Here is a 16,625-nt window from a genome sequence, read left to right on the forward strand (position 1 = left end):
GTGAGTATGATTATAGTGGCAGCTGGTCATTATATGTAGTTGTAATATCAGCTGTGAGAATGACTATAGTGGCAGCTGGTCATTATATGTAGTTGTAATATCAGCTGTGAGTATGACTATAGTGGCAGCTGGTCATTATATGTAGTTGTAATATCAGCTGTGAGTATGACTATAGTGGCAGCTGGTCATTATATGTAGTTGTAATATCAGCTGTGAGTATGACTAAATGACCAGCTGCCACTAATATGTAGTTGTAATATCAGCTGTGAGTATGACTAGTGGCAGCTGTTCATTATATGTAGTTGTAATATCAGCTGTGAGTATGATTATAGTGGCAGCTGGTCATTATATGTAGTTGTAATATCAGCTGTGAGTATGACTATAGTGACAGCTGGTCATTATGTGTAGTTGTAATATCAGCTGTGAGTATGATTATAGTGACAGCTGGTCATTATCTGTAATTGTAATATCAGCTGTGAGTATGAATATAGTGACAGTCAGTTGTTATCTGTAGTTGGAATATCAGCTGTGAGTATGATTATAGTTACAGTTAATTAATAGTCCATGGTTGGAGTAAGGGACTTTACAAGGAATTCCACTTGTTCTATTATTGTAAGAAGTGTGTTTTTTTTATGTTAATTTCTTGACATATAGACTTTTAACACTTTTTAACTGCCATTAATTCATCTGACAGTCTGCAGGTGTGTAGTCCACAAAAGATGCCACAAGGTTGTTGTGACTAAGTGTACAGGAATGAAAGATACCAACAATGAAGAGGTGAGTAATGAGTCAAGCAATTCCAGTTATATTCTAATACGTGTTCTTCATGCACCCAATTATATAGTTACTTCTACCAGAAGAACTACAATAATAATTGCAATCAATAGTAAATACTCTTAATCATGATAATCTACAACACCTTTATGACCAATCTGTCCAAGGTCATCAGTTGGGTACCACACCTGACAAGGTTAGGCATACTTAGTGATATTAACCAAGCACCGTATCAGAATTGTCACATGTAAATCTTCATTTACCATGCCTACCACACTTGGCCAATGTAGTTATTACTATTCAAGAAATTTAGTGTTATTTAGTAATTTAACTAATACTATAAAGAACTAAAATACATATTGAATTATCTAAACTTTATACTATAAACACATACAACTTATGTCTTATTTATGTGGCAAGTTCCAGTTAGATAGCCACAAAACAATAGCACAACCTGTGTGAATATATGACCACTATTGTATCTGGTCTAGTTATACCCATATAAACTCACTAAAGTATTTGAGGGTGACCATACTAAAGAAAGTCTGACCAATGGCTAGACTTGAAAGACCAGGCTTGTAATGGTAACGAATCAAAGATGACCAGTTATTTAAAGCGGAAGGTAAGTTAGCATAGAATATCAAAGAAAGTGAAACATAACAGATACAATTTTAAATATTTATGGTTGGACAAACATTAGAATGTGTAAGATTATTAAAACCGGAAGGATAATTTATGATAACATAACATAACAGATACAATTTTAAATATTTATGGTTGGACAAACATTAGAATGTGTAAGATCAGGATAAAGAAAGTTATTTAGAACCTATAGCAACTGTGTTACTCATGTGACCCGTACAAGAGTTGATGACTACATTGTGGTAAACAATTGATCCAGCATAACATTTGGTGAATTTGAAGAAAATTTTAAGTGTGAAAGGTTAAATGCTTAGGTTTATGTTGGAGTATATACGTTTAGGATGAATAAATTTATATTCTGTGTTGAGCATGCTAATTATGTGATATATCCTGAGCCAACAACCATAGTGTGGAGAACAGACTTACATAACTTGTGTTAAGCAAAGGCAGAGACAGTTGAACCTTGTGGAACAGCCTGGTAAAGGGAAGGGAGATGCCTGACAGTAGAGCAAATAGGAAGTTAGTGACAGATGGACCAATTTCAAAAGCCACACTCTTCCATGCAGATAGAACGACGAGGTAGAATGATGTCTATGATATGACAGGAAAGGATTACCAGATGGGAAAGTCTGGTTCAACAGGTGATTGACTGGACTAATCCAAATGTGAAGGTGGAAGGACAGGATCCCATGATGGAAAGGAAAATGACAACATGTATTTTAACATAAACAACCCTGTATAACAAACTTTTGAGAAATAATTAAAGCTTTGAAGTATCTAGATTAGGGTGTAAATGCAACTTTTTCATGGTGTGATGTTAGTACGTTATCTCTCTCTGTATTGTAGATTAGTTTCATAGACATTATATGTAAGTAACTGTTACATTCATAACACAATACAGAACAAAATTAAACTTAGAATGATGTCTAACTATTAATGATATTTTTTGATAATATCACTTGATGTTCAACTAGTTCTGGAGGCCTAGGTTAGTCTTACATGTACTTTATGAATCAGCATGGTAAATTAATAATTATACATGTAATTATAATTAAAAAAATAATCTAGAAGTTGTTGTAACATTATAATTACTAAAACTTAATTGAAATAATTATATAAAATGTAGGTTATTACTCAAAGCATAAAAATTCACCAGTTTATTCCTACATTAGATTCACACTTGTTATATGTCTAAGTATTCGTGTATTTGTAACAGTGTATGTTCAGCATCACAAACTAATAGATGTTACAAAATTTATTATACTCATTAATAAATTAATGTTAGTTGCTGATTCCTTAGCTAATCATTTAACCAGTCTAAAGAAATCCTTGTATAATTCTCCCAAAACATTCTGAGTGACCAGTGATCACTATCTGTGTAACAGGGTTCTGTGTTGGATTTTATAGTACAAGCTAAGAGTTTATGTAAGACATTCAAGCTGTTCTTCAATTCAAAATTTAATACATTATTTTCACCTCATTATTAAGTTTCTTTTTTGTTTGGAAAATAAGGATATTTTGACAATAAAATGAGATGGTTTCTAACATTAATAACAGTAATAATTGGTCAGTTATTTTTTGGGGTCTTCTTGTTGTTATATAACTCCCTTATCAACCATACTTGAGATACAACCAGACACAACAACCCCTTCATATTTACTCCTATACTAGACCAAAAAAAAGAAATACCCCCAATACTGTGTGTGTTAGGCCTACCTGTTGACTTTGTATTGTGAATGAAGTATAAAGTTAACATCAGTCTTTTTGTACGGTCCCTGAAAATCAGTTTGATTGAATGAAAATAATGTCCCTAGCTGTACTGGTAATTACCCTTTCCTGCATTTTTAAATCTGCATTGACTATTCGTAGCCATCCAGTTGTGTAACTGTTAATTAAATTTTGATAATGAGTTATAGAAATAAAAGAATGTTAAGCTGTTGTATCTTGACTGTGAGTTTTTTACAAGTTTTTATAAAGGAGACTATTATACATTTGCTTTAGTAGTAAAATTCTAGTGATGTCATTATATATATGTACATGTGCAAAGTTGAGCAGCCATAATTCAGAGTCCAATCTATTAAATTGTATCTAAATTATGGTTTAAGTAAAACTGTTTTTCATGGTGTGATGTGAGCAGATTATCTCTCTGTACCATAGAGTAGTTTCGTACACAAATAATATGTAACTGTTATGTTCATAAATGATTTTGTTGCACTGCAAGGTTAAATTTATGACTAAATTTCATGTTTTACTTACATTATTTTCATGAATCAGATAGTATTGTATCTTTATATCTTATTGGTCAAGGTTGGGGGGGGGGCAATCTCAAAGTGTTGGGTTAATGCATTATTTTTAGGTGTAGATAAGTAATGAATATGAACTTACAGCACATACCAATTTCTGTGTAATGAATTCTATAACTCTATATGGAACTTTTGGGGAGGGGGAGGCATCAATACGAACTTGGATTTAAAAAATGTTATGAATGTCATGAAAGTAAACTAAAAATCTTATAACTATAGCATTGTATAAGAATATCCAAAATCTTCATGGCACACATTTTAAACCTTCCTTTTAATTGAGTTTCCGGAGGATGTATGGTGATGTATTTTCACTTGAAAGTTCATGAGACAGAAGGTAGTGGTGAATAAAAAATATCACCCCCATCTCAGTAACTGTAACACTTAAGTTTGATGTTTTGTTTTTAAGTATATTGATGCAGTGCTCAGACAGAACTTGCTAATTCCTTTATCAACACTTATGAAATGTCAAGTTATTTTATTTTGTTGAATTTCATGCAAAGTTAGTAACTCAAGGAATATCTACACTAACCATCCCTAGAAGTGATAGACTAGAGGGAAGACAGCTAGTTAACATCACCCTCTGCCAACTCTTAAGCAATTTTTTACCAGTAAAAAGTGGGGGTGATTGTCACATTATAATGACCCCCTCCCCATATGAAAGGGTGAACATGTTCTGTGAAGGAATTCAAACCCACAATCTGTTGATTTTGCAAGTTGAGTTCTAAAATTGCCATTAAGCATTTATCCAACCCAAAATAAAAGTTTGTCTTTTCTGAATTTAAGTAGTGTTTAAAAACAAGAACAGAAATTCGGAATGGCAAACACAACTTTTATGGATTATTATCTGATTTCAATTTTTATCTATCACAGATTGGTGGTAGTCGTTTCAACATCAATATTCCACATCGATTTAAGGTGTATAACTACAAAATGCCAACATTTTGTGATCACTGTGGTTCTATGCTGTATGGATGCATTCATCAAGGTATTCATTGTGAAGGTCAGTGTTTAATAATATTAGTGATCTTAATTTCCCTTATAAATTTGTAAGATGTCTGTAGTAAGTTAATTGTAAAGATTGCCTGCCTACAATGGTGATGTACTTCAGTTCTGAAGTCCTGCTAAACCGAGGTCACAGTAAACATTTTTCTTTAACATAGATATTTTCTACTTGGTCAGTTAAAAAACAAACTTCTTTAAAAAGAAATAAAGCACCATTAGGTAACATTTCCTTATCAAGAAACTGGACTGGCTGATGAGAGCTGGTACTGCATGGTGTGACTTTTGTTGTTACATACAGGGTACACTCATGAAGTTCTGGAAAGTAATGGGCAAGAATCTATAAATTTCAGTTTTCAAAAAACATCTCTTTCTAAGTCATGGTCGTGGTAAAGTCCTAAGATTTCAGTTTCAATAAAATACCCCCCTCCCCCTGGATAATCAACTAAAGTAAAAAATTAAAGTTAGGTTATTGAAATTGAGTTTGTTTATATTTCCCGTTGTCTATTATGAATCTTGTACATTGCAAGACCCGAGACTGTTGCAATTTCCATTGACAGGCAAATTTGGGGAACAAAAATGGCAGGTAAATTCAGGTTTTATCCTACATGGTATGAATCGGGAGTCCTGTAAGTTAGAATGTGGGTCTTAGAAACTCCTGGAATTTTTGTAAAAATCTGTTTTAACCTTGGCATTAGCACATAATGTTTTAAGTTATAACTTCTTTAAAGCTGTGTCGTAAGAGGTTTGTTGTACACTGTGTTATGAAAATGGTATTTACTTCATGAATGCAACGCACAATTACCGAAGCTTGCTGTGGTTTGTAAAAAAAAACAGTGCCTTGAACACTGACTGAATGAAAATTTCTTTTTTCTTCATTAATAACTTTTACATAAATGATTTTGCTCCCTGTTTGTTGTTGAAGTAATGCACTGCATAAAGTGAATACTTAATTGTTTTTATAAGATAATATACTGTATATATGAAAATAATTGTGTTCACAAAGATACTCTTTTGTTTCTGATTGGCAGAATGAAAGTATGTTTTTTTATTTTTGTTTTCTCATTTCTCTCTTTGCAGCTTGTAAAATGAATGCACATAACAGGTGTCAGAAGAACGTAGCCAATAACTGTGGAGTGAATCCAAAAGAGATGGCTAAAGCATTAAGTGCCTTAGGTTTTTCTGCTGATACTTTGATAAACAAGAAGGTAGAGCCTTGTTTTACACATGTTCAATAACTTTGTTTACTATAAGTAAGAAATTGCATATTTAGAAATGATAAATATCTTTGGACAGATTACTTGAGCTCTTTTGATAAGCAGACCTTTCTTTTTCTGAGGTTTCTACTCCTCTTGAAAAAGAACATCTGCCATTTATAAAAGCATTTGAATGTTCACTTTTTTTTATTGTGATTTATCTACTTTTCAGTACCTCCTTATGGCCAAACTGTAGTACTTGTGTATAGTTCTAGTTGTTCTTTAGTTATATAAGCTGTGTCCTATGTGTGAGTGAGAATTAAACTATCTTAGTCTGTCACACCAGTTATTTTTAAAATAATTGTACTTTATTATTGGTACATAGGTGTCGTTGTCAGAAAGAAAGAGAGAGAACATAGAAGAAGAAGAAGAATGAAAGTCTATTGAAGGATAAATCCTGTTGTGTTCCTCGTCTTTTTCACTCCCATATATGACAGTACAGGACACATGGGACAATAATAGAACAGAGACAAATAAAATAAGAAGTCTAACAATTTAAATTGATCAACTTACATGTTCATATTATTATATGCTTAATTCTGAATCTGGAAGATTGATTTACTCTGAATGTTTATAAAGGTGTTACATGAAAAATACTTATTATGTGTAAAATTGTTTTATATACAAATACTTTAAGGTATAACTGAAGTTGGCAAACCAAAGAAGCTAATTAAACCTAACCAATGTAATGAAAATTAAGCCTTTCTTTATGTTATATATAACCAGTTACTTTTGTGCCAACTGATATTAACATTGAAAGTATGTTACACGTGTGTATAGAATATCTTTGTGGCTGTAAATACTTTTTTAAAAGTTCTAGTTCAGTATAACACTCCAATGAAATATAAGTATAATCATATACAAATGTTATTTTATGATATATAAATGAACCAATATATATATATGTTTACAAATTTTATTAAATTTTTATATGTAAATAAGCATATATATTTTTCTAAATGTTGTTATCATTCTCTTGACAAATGTGATAACATATTTTTATGATAAAACAAGTTCCAAAATATATTTTGATCCATAACCATTTACTTTTATAATGTTTCTTTCCTGTTTGCTCTGCTTAAAAGAATCACATAAGATCAAGTATCTTTGTATGTGTTGAATAATATTTTTTCAACTTGTACGGTTTCTCAGAAACATAATTTCTGTAAGACATTTGTTATGGATTCTTAAGTCTTTAACTACTGTGCAAAGGTTATTTTTTAGAAATGCTATAAGCAAAAAAGGACATATGTTGTAATATTTCATTACTTATCTAAAATGTAAAACTGGTATACTTTAGATATTAAACGTTTGAAGAGGAATATCCTTTCTTCATGGTTTTGCAAAATTCCAATCTTGCATATGGTTAATATTATACTTTTCAAGGCTAGAACAAAGGTTATGTAGTGTGTCCATGACAGAGAAAGAGTTAATGATAGAATTAAGTTGTGAGTCCATAAAAGAAAATGTTTCCCAATAGCATTGAGCGGTCATCATATAAAGATGCCTTTAACCAAACTGTTTACTGATCAATTTAACCTGTACCTTCAAACTGTTGATTATATTCAGTACTTGAATGGTTAGAAATAATTTTTGTTAAGAAAATCGTGCATGAGGGAACTTTACAAGAGTGAGATTTTGCTGACTAAATTACTCTCGGTGGAAATATATATAGTTCCAGTTGTAAAGCTGGTTTTTTACTTTTAATATCTGTTTTAATTTCAATCTAGTTAGTGACTGATCTGTAAGGTAATTAAATTTATATATACATAAGAGTATTAGTTTAGTGTATACATCTTTTGTTATATTTATGGGGCTCTCTTTGTTAAGTAGTTACAATTTAACCACTCATCATAATGTTCTACTAAACACCCTAACTGTTGAATGTGTTTTCTACATGTTAGTAGTGTAAGAATAAAGCAAGAATAAGTGATAAAAAGATGTTAATGACATGCAGATAGATATCATGTAGTGACATTTGCTAGAGATGAGAGAGGGTAACCAGTAAATACTTAATTCAAAGTACTTTTTTGAGCAGTTTTTTATAACATTATCTACTTCACATTGTAATCTTGCTGGTTATAATGAATATTAAGTTATATCCTTAACAATTTTTTTTGTAAATTATATAAAAGAGTGTAATGTGATTGTTAAAAATATTTTGTCATAAATGGTTATATCAATAAATTTTATATATAACAACACATTCTATAAACTTCAATAATCACTTGTTCTGGATGATTTATTCTTATTTGCTTGTTTACTGTTTATTTTAACATTAAAGGTTTATACAGGAAATCTAATGTTAAACTAAATGTGGTTATTAAAAGGATTTGCTTCTAAAATCTAGAACTGATTTGTGATTTAATTTCTTAATTCAGGATATTTTATGTTAAATTAAATGTGGTTATTAAAAAATTGCTTGGAAAATCTGGAACTGACTTGTGTTTTGTTTTTAAGTTTGATTATGAATGATATCCCTTGACTGTTGTTTTGGAAGTACCAAATATTAATATTTATTCTCTAAAGACTGAATGTATATTATTGTAGTGTTCTTCACTTAAACACCATTAGTACTGATAAAAACTGTGAAATTTGGACTAACTACTGTAATGTCTCTAGAGAATAAATATTAATATTATTCAATATAAAGGTTGTAAGCATGAACTTGAATCTACAAACTGACCTGAAAGTGATGTCAAGGATGATTTTGAAGAAAAAAATATTTCTCTGTGAATATACTTTTGACTAAGCTACATTTGTTAACCTAGCAAGTTTGAACCTATAGATTTAACTTGGTGAAACATAAAATACCTGTGAAGAAAACCATTAAGCTCATTGTATTGTAAGAGAAACATTTTTATTTTACTGTTATTATTTTGTGAAATTGCAACTTAAATGGGTCTTTTCAAATTTGTATTATACAATTATTTGTAAAACATATACATTGATTTAGAAGTCTTTAAATGTTACATATATGAAACAGAATTAAAATAAGACCACAGTCCAGACAAGGGATAATTCACCTTTGTCAAGCTATATTATCCATTCACACAATAACAGTATTGAGCAAAATTTTATAAGTGTACAAAATAATAAGTTTGCTGAAACATCTTCAAAACTGAATTTGGATGAATTCTTGGTGTCTTGAAATAGACAACATGAAATACTTTGAGGGCTTATAATGATAAAATTCAGGGTTTGTTTTTTGTGGTGGACATGGTACAGGTGGTCCATTTTACAGTTTTGCACTTAAACCAACCTAACTAATAAAGTTACTTTCTGTTTAGATTGCTGCTTATCCAATCATCCATGGTTTTGGAGATACCAAACCAAACATGTTTGTTAAAAACAGTAAAGAAAAATTAATTATACAATTACAAACATAGATTTCGTTTAAGATAATAAAGTACTTTAATTCCTTTTAAAAGTATTGTGGTATCAATTTGGAATTGATGTTAACTAGAAATGGTTTTTCATAGAGTGAAATTAATTTGAAAAAAGTAACCAATTTCAGATATTGAACCCTCTATGCACTGCTTCTGTCTGGAGTTTAGAAGTGAGCGAGGTTTTGATTTCTGTATATTACTTATGTTTTTACCTGGAGCTTAAAGTGGGTGAGGTTTTTTTCTCCATGTGTTGTTGCTGTTTTTACATGGAGTCTAGTAGCCAGTGATGTTTTGGTTTCTGTATATTGCCACTTTTTTATATGTAAAGTGGGTGTGGTTTGGGTCTTTGCATATTGTCACTTTTTACATAGAGTGTAAAGTGGGTGTGATTTGGATCTCTGCATATTGCCACTGTTTCATACATAGAGTGTAAAGTGGGTGTGGTTTAGGTCTCTGCATATTGCTACTGTTTTTACATAGAGTGTAAAGTGGGTGTGGTTTTGGTCTCTCTATATTGTCACTTTTTTTTACATAGAGTGTAAAGTGAGTGTGGTTTGGGTCTTTGCATATTGCTACTGTTTTTACATGGATTTTAAAGTGGGTGTAGTTTTGGTCTCTGTATTGCAACTGTTTTTACATGACTTAAGACACATTATTTCAGTATTTCACAGATTTTCCTTCAACTAAAGACTTTTGCCATATTATTCAAAGATACTGGCAACAGTGGCTATTTGGTAGTCTCCATTTAGAGCAAATCACATTCAACTTATGGTACTTAAAACTATTTTGACACTACAGAATCCATTTATTGTGAACGCTTTTTCATTTTTGTGTTCAAATTTACAATAGTTTTTGTCTGTCTTGTATACATAGGCAAGAACACATAAGAACAAGGACATTTTTTTGTGGGAAGGAATTTGGCTTGTTTGTTTTTATACTTTTAGGGTATACTTTGTAAACATTAGAAATGTTAATGCTAATAAAATTTGTTCCCAAAGTAATCTCTAGTTTATAGTTACTACACCAATTTTAATATTTTTATAAATAATAGTTCAGTCATGAAAAGAAGTACAAAACTTTTTCATATTATTAGAATTTACAAACATTGACTATTAAATCTAATAATGTCAAATTTATACATACTGATACTGCATATTTGTGTCCTATTCTATTACTTTCCTATTTCTTAGGTTGTGTTACCCCCCAAGTAAATTTCAAAAACATCGATATTACATTCAGGTGAAAATGTAAGTAAACTGTGGGTAACATCGCGGACTACAGTCTGTAGTGTAAACTTGAAACATTTTCCAGTGATGTTTTCTAACAGATAATGAAACCAAGTTTATCCATTATGGCCTGGAATGTTTTTACATTTTCAAAAAAAAAAAGGGTGATTTGTTGGTATCGTGTTGAAATTTCTTTCATTAGCTAAATGTAGATTATTTTAAACATGATGAATAGTAAAACGGCCTGGCATGGTCAGATGATTAGGGCACTTGATTTGCAAGTCTTATTGAAGGGGATATACTTACAATTTTAAGATTAATTCACAAAATTAAAATGTATTTAGTGAAATTCATAGCAATTTGAATAAAACTGGTGAATAGAAACGTGATACAATGTTTTTCATCATTACTATAAAGTACATTGTTCCCATGAGAGTTATGTGTTCAAAATTAATATCGGTGATAAACTGAGCTTAAATGTATTTGTTTTCTGTTGCATTTATTTATTATTGTTTTGTTTCATTCTATACAACCGATAAAACATGAAATGTTAGTCACTATATAAAATTGTGTATTTACAAGAACTTTGAAAACAATTTAACAAAATTATATTATTTATGTAAAACCCAGCAATATTTAGAGATCATACATAAACGTCAAGCTAATTTTCATGCGTGAAAACCCCTAAATCAAAGTGAAAAATGGGAAGCAATACAAAACTGACATCTGTATTTACATAAGACCATTGTTTTTATTGATTAAAACTCAAATATTTTTATAGACAAACAACTAGAACTAATGAGTTTATTGTCGAGATTACTTTATACCAGTAGGATAAAGATCTCCCATAAACATTTTGGATTAAAGATAGCAAGCAAGTATTCCGTGTTCCTGTTTTTCCTATTTCATTGCATACTTTGGCTAGAGATTAAAATTTGGCTTCTTTTTGCATCATCCCAAGTATAAGATACAGAAAGCGATTATTTCAGGTTTTATGGACTGGTAAAAAATAAATTAATGACCTCTGATCTTAAATTCACCATAAAGACTGGCAGCTCTCTCTAACTAACATTAAAAACATAGCTTACAACACTGCCCCTTCTTTAATGGTGAACTCTCTTAAAAATCCTAATGTAAGAAACAAAATGCTACAGTGAATTGTTAATTCTCTTTTGAGGACCAAGATAAACAGATGGGATGGTCTCTTGACACTGGGAGAGTTCTCAGAGTAGGATGTCAGGTGAATCCTTTGGTGGCTCCAACCTTTATGATACTCTAGTAGTAGTTTCAACAAGAACTATGGGTTCCTCAGCAGGTTGAGTTTCTGCTAATTAGTTCAACTTGGGAATTATTTAGTTGACTATTCTCTTATTGATATACTTCCAAAGAGGATCATGATGGATAGTATTTGTCTCGGGTTGCTTGTCCCTCTGGAATGTGCAAACCGCATCATTCTTTTTATTATAACATATGACCCTTACCAACAACTACCTAAGTATGGGATTCATCCTTTCTTGTGATGAGGATTGTATAGCCATACCATGTCACCTCGATGAAATTCAGTCTTATCAGCATTAACTTTTAGCAACTTTTAATTGCATCACTACCTGATTTAAAAGCTTCTCAAGTAAAAAAAAACATATCCTGTGTAATACTCTTCTGATTGACTGTTTTCTGGACAAGGGTAGAGAAAGTCTAATGGCACTTTCAGTCCTCTCCCAAACATCAATGATGAAGTGTTGCCAGTAGCTTCATGCACTGCTGTATGGTAACTCATCAGTAACAGTGGAAGATCTTTATCTTATGTTCTTTTTGTTCATCCAGATATATATATGGCTAATTGATTTAACACCTTCCGTGGTTTGCTCGAGATAACTCGTGTGACCTCTGTGTTTCAAAAAACTATTTGCCCTAGTTAATTAGATAAACTATTTCTCGCGTTATTTGTAATTAATTCCCCAAATTTATTCGCATTACATTGGAAATGCTGCTTGTGCTGATTTCTGTCGGATTTATTCTGAATCATGTGTCATAAACACTAGAAAAGCATTCCTATTGTCTACTGTAGTTTCATTGAAATAATATAGAACATGTATAACTACAGATATGTAACATATATTTATTGAGTATATTTTGTGCACAAATATAATAACAGATTATAAAAGAACCTTTGTTTCATTAATACATAAGTATAGGCCACCAAAAAGCGAAATAAAAAACCAGACCTCTTCAGCTCGTTTCCAAAACAAGCCTGACACAGAATGGGTTAACAGTATGTGGTTGTGTCTCTCCATCTTGCTGTCAGAAGATGGGTGAAGGGTTGTAGTCCTTTTTTTTTAATCCCAAGGTTCTGACATATTTCTGCAAATAAATATGATTCAAAGTTTTGTCCCTGATTTGACAAGTTCTTCAGACAAATTCATTGAAGAGTTTCTTCTTCTTGGCTGTGAACAGCATATACTTTAGACCATTTGGTAAAATAGTCCATCACATACATGATGTATCCCAACCATTGCTCTGTGGAAGAGGACACGACCAAGTACATCAACAGCAACTCTATCCAGTGGTGTTTCAACACAATACTGTTTTAGTTGTTCATTCTGTTTCTTTTGTGGACCTTTTTGATCACAGGAAAGTTTATATGTTTTACACAAATTTACCACATATCCCAGCACCTAACCCAATATAAGCATTTTCTTAGACAATTAGGTATCTTCTTAACACCCTAGTGTCTGACACGTTGTGGAGATGATAGAGTGCTTCATAATGTAAAGACAGTGAAAATACTAATCGTAGTCGTTGTTTTTGTCCACTTGTATCTTCTCATTTTCAAAATAATAAGCTCTCTTGTAAGCATAAAAAATTCCAGTGTGCCTAATACATCTTTATTTTGGGGCTGTCTAGAGTGACTGTTTGCCATTAGGGTCTTTATGCACTATTCTTGAGCCACTGAATAATTGGTTTCAAACTCGTTTCTTTTGCCTGGGCAGCTTCCAATTGAATGTTGGACCACATAAACTATTAATTATCACCTGTGGATGCCACTTCTTAAAATTACACTTCGCTGTACTATAGGTTGGTAGTCTTTTCTATCTTGTACTTCCCTCTTTTCACAGCATTCACACTTTTCATGACCTTTGGGATAATGTGTCAACACTTCCATGGTTTCGTCAATAGTAATATTTGATGTTAAAGTTGTACTCTTAGAATTTTGGAGCTATCTTGCTATTTTGTCTTCTGGAGTACGAAAAATTACCAGCCTCTAATGCTGCATGATCTTTATAGAGCATAAGCCTCTGTCCATACAGGTAATGATGGAAGTGATTTTGAGCTCAAACAGTACTTAGTAGCTCCTTTCAAGTTGTACAATGCCTTCTTTCAGTGGCATTTATTTCCTTGCTATAGTAGGCAATCGTATATTTTTTCCATGTTGTACTTGTGACAAAACTACTCCCAATGCAAAATCACTGACTTCTGTATCTAAAATGAGTGGATCTATCAGAGCTGGATATACCACTATCGTCCAAGAACTCCTCTTACCTCACCCAGGTTCTTTGGTGTTGGCCATTTCTTGATGGAGTTAATCTTCGATGGATCTGTAATCACTTTTCTGCTAACTATATGTCCAAGAAAACTCATCTCTTGATGGAATAATACACGCTTCTTGAGAATCGTCTAAAGGATCTCTTTCTTCAACCAATCTAGTACCTTCCTTAGCCCTTCATAAGCATTATCAAATATCTTTCCATGTGGGATTATGTCATCCAAATAGATTTATACAATATTCCAGAAAAGTTCAGACAGACCACATTCAAGTAACCATTAAAATGTAGCAGGAACATTACATAATCCAAATGGTAATACAACAAATTGCCACAATCCATTTCCTGTAATAATGGCTGTTTTCCATCTGTGTACTTTGTCGACTTCCTCTTGCTGATATCCACTCTTAAGATCCATTGCTGAGAACCATTTAGGTCCAGATACAGCAGTGGGTATGCATCATTCTTTGTAATTTCATTCACTTTATAGTGGTCGACACAGAACCTTATGGATTCATCCTTCTTCATGAGTACAATAGATGATACCTATGGACTAGTACTTGGTTTATGCCTTCTATCTCTTTAAGAGCCTCAGTCTGTTTTGCAAGTGGAAGCCATCTAGCTTACTGGCATATTGGAGTTGCATCTTCAGCATCAGTCTTGTGAGATGCTTTACTTTGGTTTAAAACAAGGTCCACACTTACATTTAACCGAATAATCACCACAGAACATTCAAGTTTTACTTTCCATGTCTAGCCCCAACTTCTCAAACCCTAACCCCTGTTCTTCTAAAAAAAAAAAACCCACCTTCCCCAGAAATCCACTTCTCAAGCCATGCCTGTTATTAACTCCTATTGTTCTCCTAATCCCCGACTTTAAGCGGGCTGTCAGTTTTTGTTGCTTGTAACACGTTTATATACATATATATATATATAACTAAGCCAATTAATGACTGTAACTTTCCGTACCGCGTTAGTTGCCACAAGGATTAGGGCTTAGATGCCTAACTTCGACACTGGGCCGTGCATCCCTAGTATTGATATTACACAAGCAAGTTATAGAACTGCCAGCAATGATCAGTTATAAGACCTCCACAGCTCCAGTCATAAAGTTATTGTGAGGTTGTAAGCTGCTTTTATCTAAGGGTTTTACATCAGACTTCTTGCATCTTTTCTCAGAGGTGACTGCTTCTGATGTTCTTTGATGTTGAATTATTACCTGTATAATTTTATGATTTGTGTTCATGGCTCTAATGATAACATTTATATTTTTCAAGCACACAAAAGCTCTACCAATCATTATTCCATTAGGGCACACTGGAGTGTTTGGTTCTATTATAGACTAATCACTAGAGGTAAATTTATTTTTAAAAAATCCTGGTATGAATACTTCATTTATTGATGGTACAATGACTGTCCTCCTGGTTGTCACAAGAGGTCCAATCTCTTGTTTAGTAATTGCTATGTAGTACACAGTGATTTCCTGGTTGTAGACAGTGAAGCTATTTGAAGCATTTGTGTTACCATATGATGTCAGTTCCCAATATGTACTCTTCTTCAAAGTCAGTTACCCACATATCATGAGGTAAAGAGAATATTTCTACAATAAATGTAATTGCTAAACTTTCTGTTGTTGGAATCTGTTACGACAGCGGAAGTAACGTGACACTGGTAACACGTAATAAGTATCTAGAAGGTTCCTGAAGGCTCGAGTTTTTGCCAGACGCCCTCTATTTTGTATGTATAAGACCGGCAAGAAGTGGCATAGATAATTGTCGACAGGCAGAGACAGAGACGGACAATTGAGTCAAGCGCGGTAGTAACCGTAAGTAAAGTGCGTGAATCGTTGTGAATTATAGCGTGTGTTTAAGTTAAAGGGACTGTGGAAATTAAGTGTATTGCAAAGTTGTATTGAGAAAGAATAAACAAGTTTTATTTAAGAAAGGACTTGTGTCGCTAAAGTTTCATCCTAAAGAAATTATACGGGAAATTAACAGACGACCAGAGACGTAACAAATTGGTGTCAGAGAGTGGGAAAAGAAAACAAAATTGAAACGAGAAGTGGCAAATCAAACTACAGCTTAACAGATTTGATGGCAGCAATATAAGAACAGCAAAAGAAACAAGAAGAGAGATTACAGCAGTTGTTGGGAGGAAAAAGAAAAGAACGAGAAAAGAAACCGGAAGAGAGATTACAGCAGCTGTTGGAGGAAAAAGAAAAGAAACAAGAAGAGAGATTACAACAGTTGTTGGAGGAAAAAGAAAATAAACAAGAAGAACCAGAAAAGAAACAACAAATGAGACTACAGCAGTGGTTGGAGGAGAAAGAAAATAAACAAGAAGAGAGACTACAGCAGTGGTTGAAGAAGAAACAAAATAAACAAGAATAAAGTCTCCAACAGTTGAGAGAAAGCCAGAATACACAAATGGAAACACTGGTAAATTTCAAAGCGAAGTAAATACATTAGAGAATGTTTACTGTCTTTTACACAAGG

At 32.5% G+C, this 16,625-nt stretch overlaps 1 protein-coding gene across 5 annotated transcripts in view; it reads left to right on the forward strand.

The window, feature by feature from the left end:
• LOC106462675 (calcium-independent protein kinase C-like) overlaps positions 1-7,747 on the forward strand; it is a 25,781-nt gene extending 18,034 nt beyond the window's left edge. For all 5 annotated transcript variants that reach the window (XM_013922622.2, XM_013922621.2, XM_013922620.2 and 2 more), the window contains exons 4-7: positions 695-777; positions 4,590-4,719; positions 5,799-5,926; positions 6,300-7,747. In XM_013922622.2, the coding sequence (XP_013778076.1) occupies positions 695-777; positions 4,590-4,719; positions 5,799-5,926; positions 6,300-6,350 (392 nt within the window). In that variant the 3' untranslated portion in view covers positions 6,351-7,747. The remainder of the gene's footprint in view (positions 1-694; positions 778-4,589; positions 4,720-5,798; positions 5,927-6,299) is intronic.
• Positions 7,748-16,625: the final 8,878 nt, after the last annotated feature.

The sequence above is a fragment of the Limulus polyphemus genome, unplaced genomic scaffold (genome assembly GCF_000517525.1).
Source record: "Limulus polyphemus unplaced genomic scaffold, Limulus_polyphemus-2.1.2 Scaffold1222, whole genome shotgun sequence".
NCBI classification, from domain to species: Eukaryota; Metazoa; Arthropoda; class Merostomata; order Xiphosura; family Limulidae; genus Limulus; species Limulus polyphemus.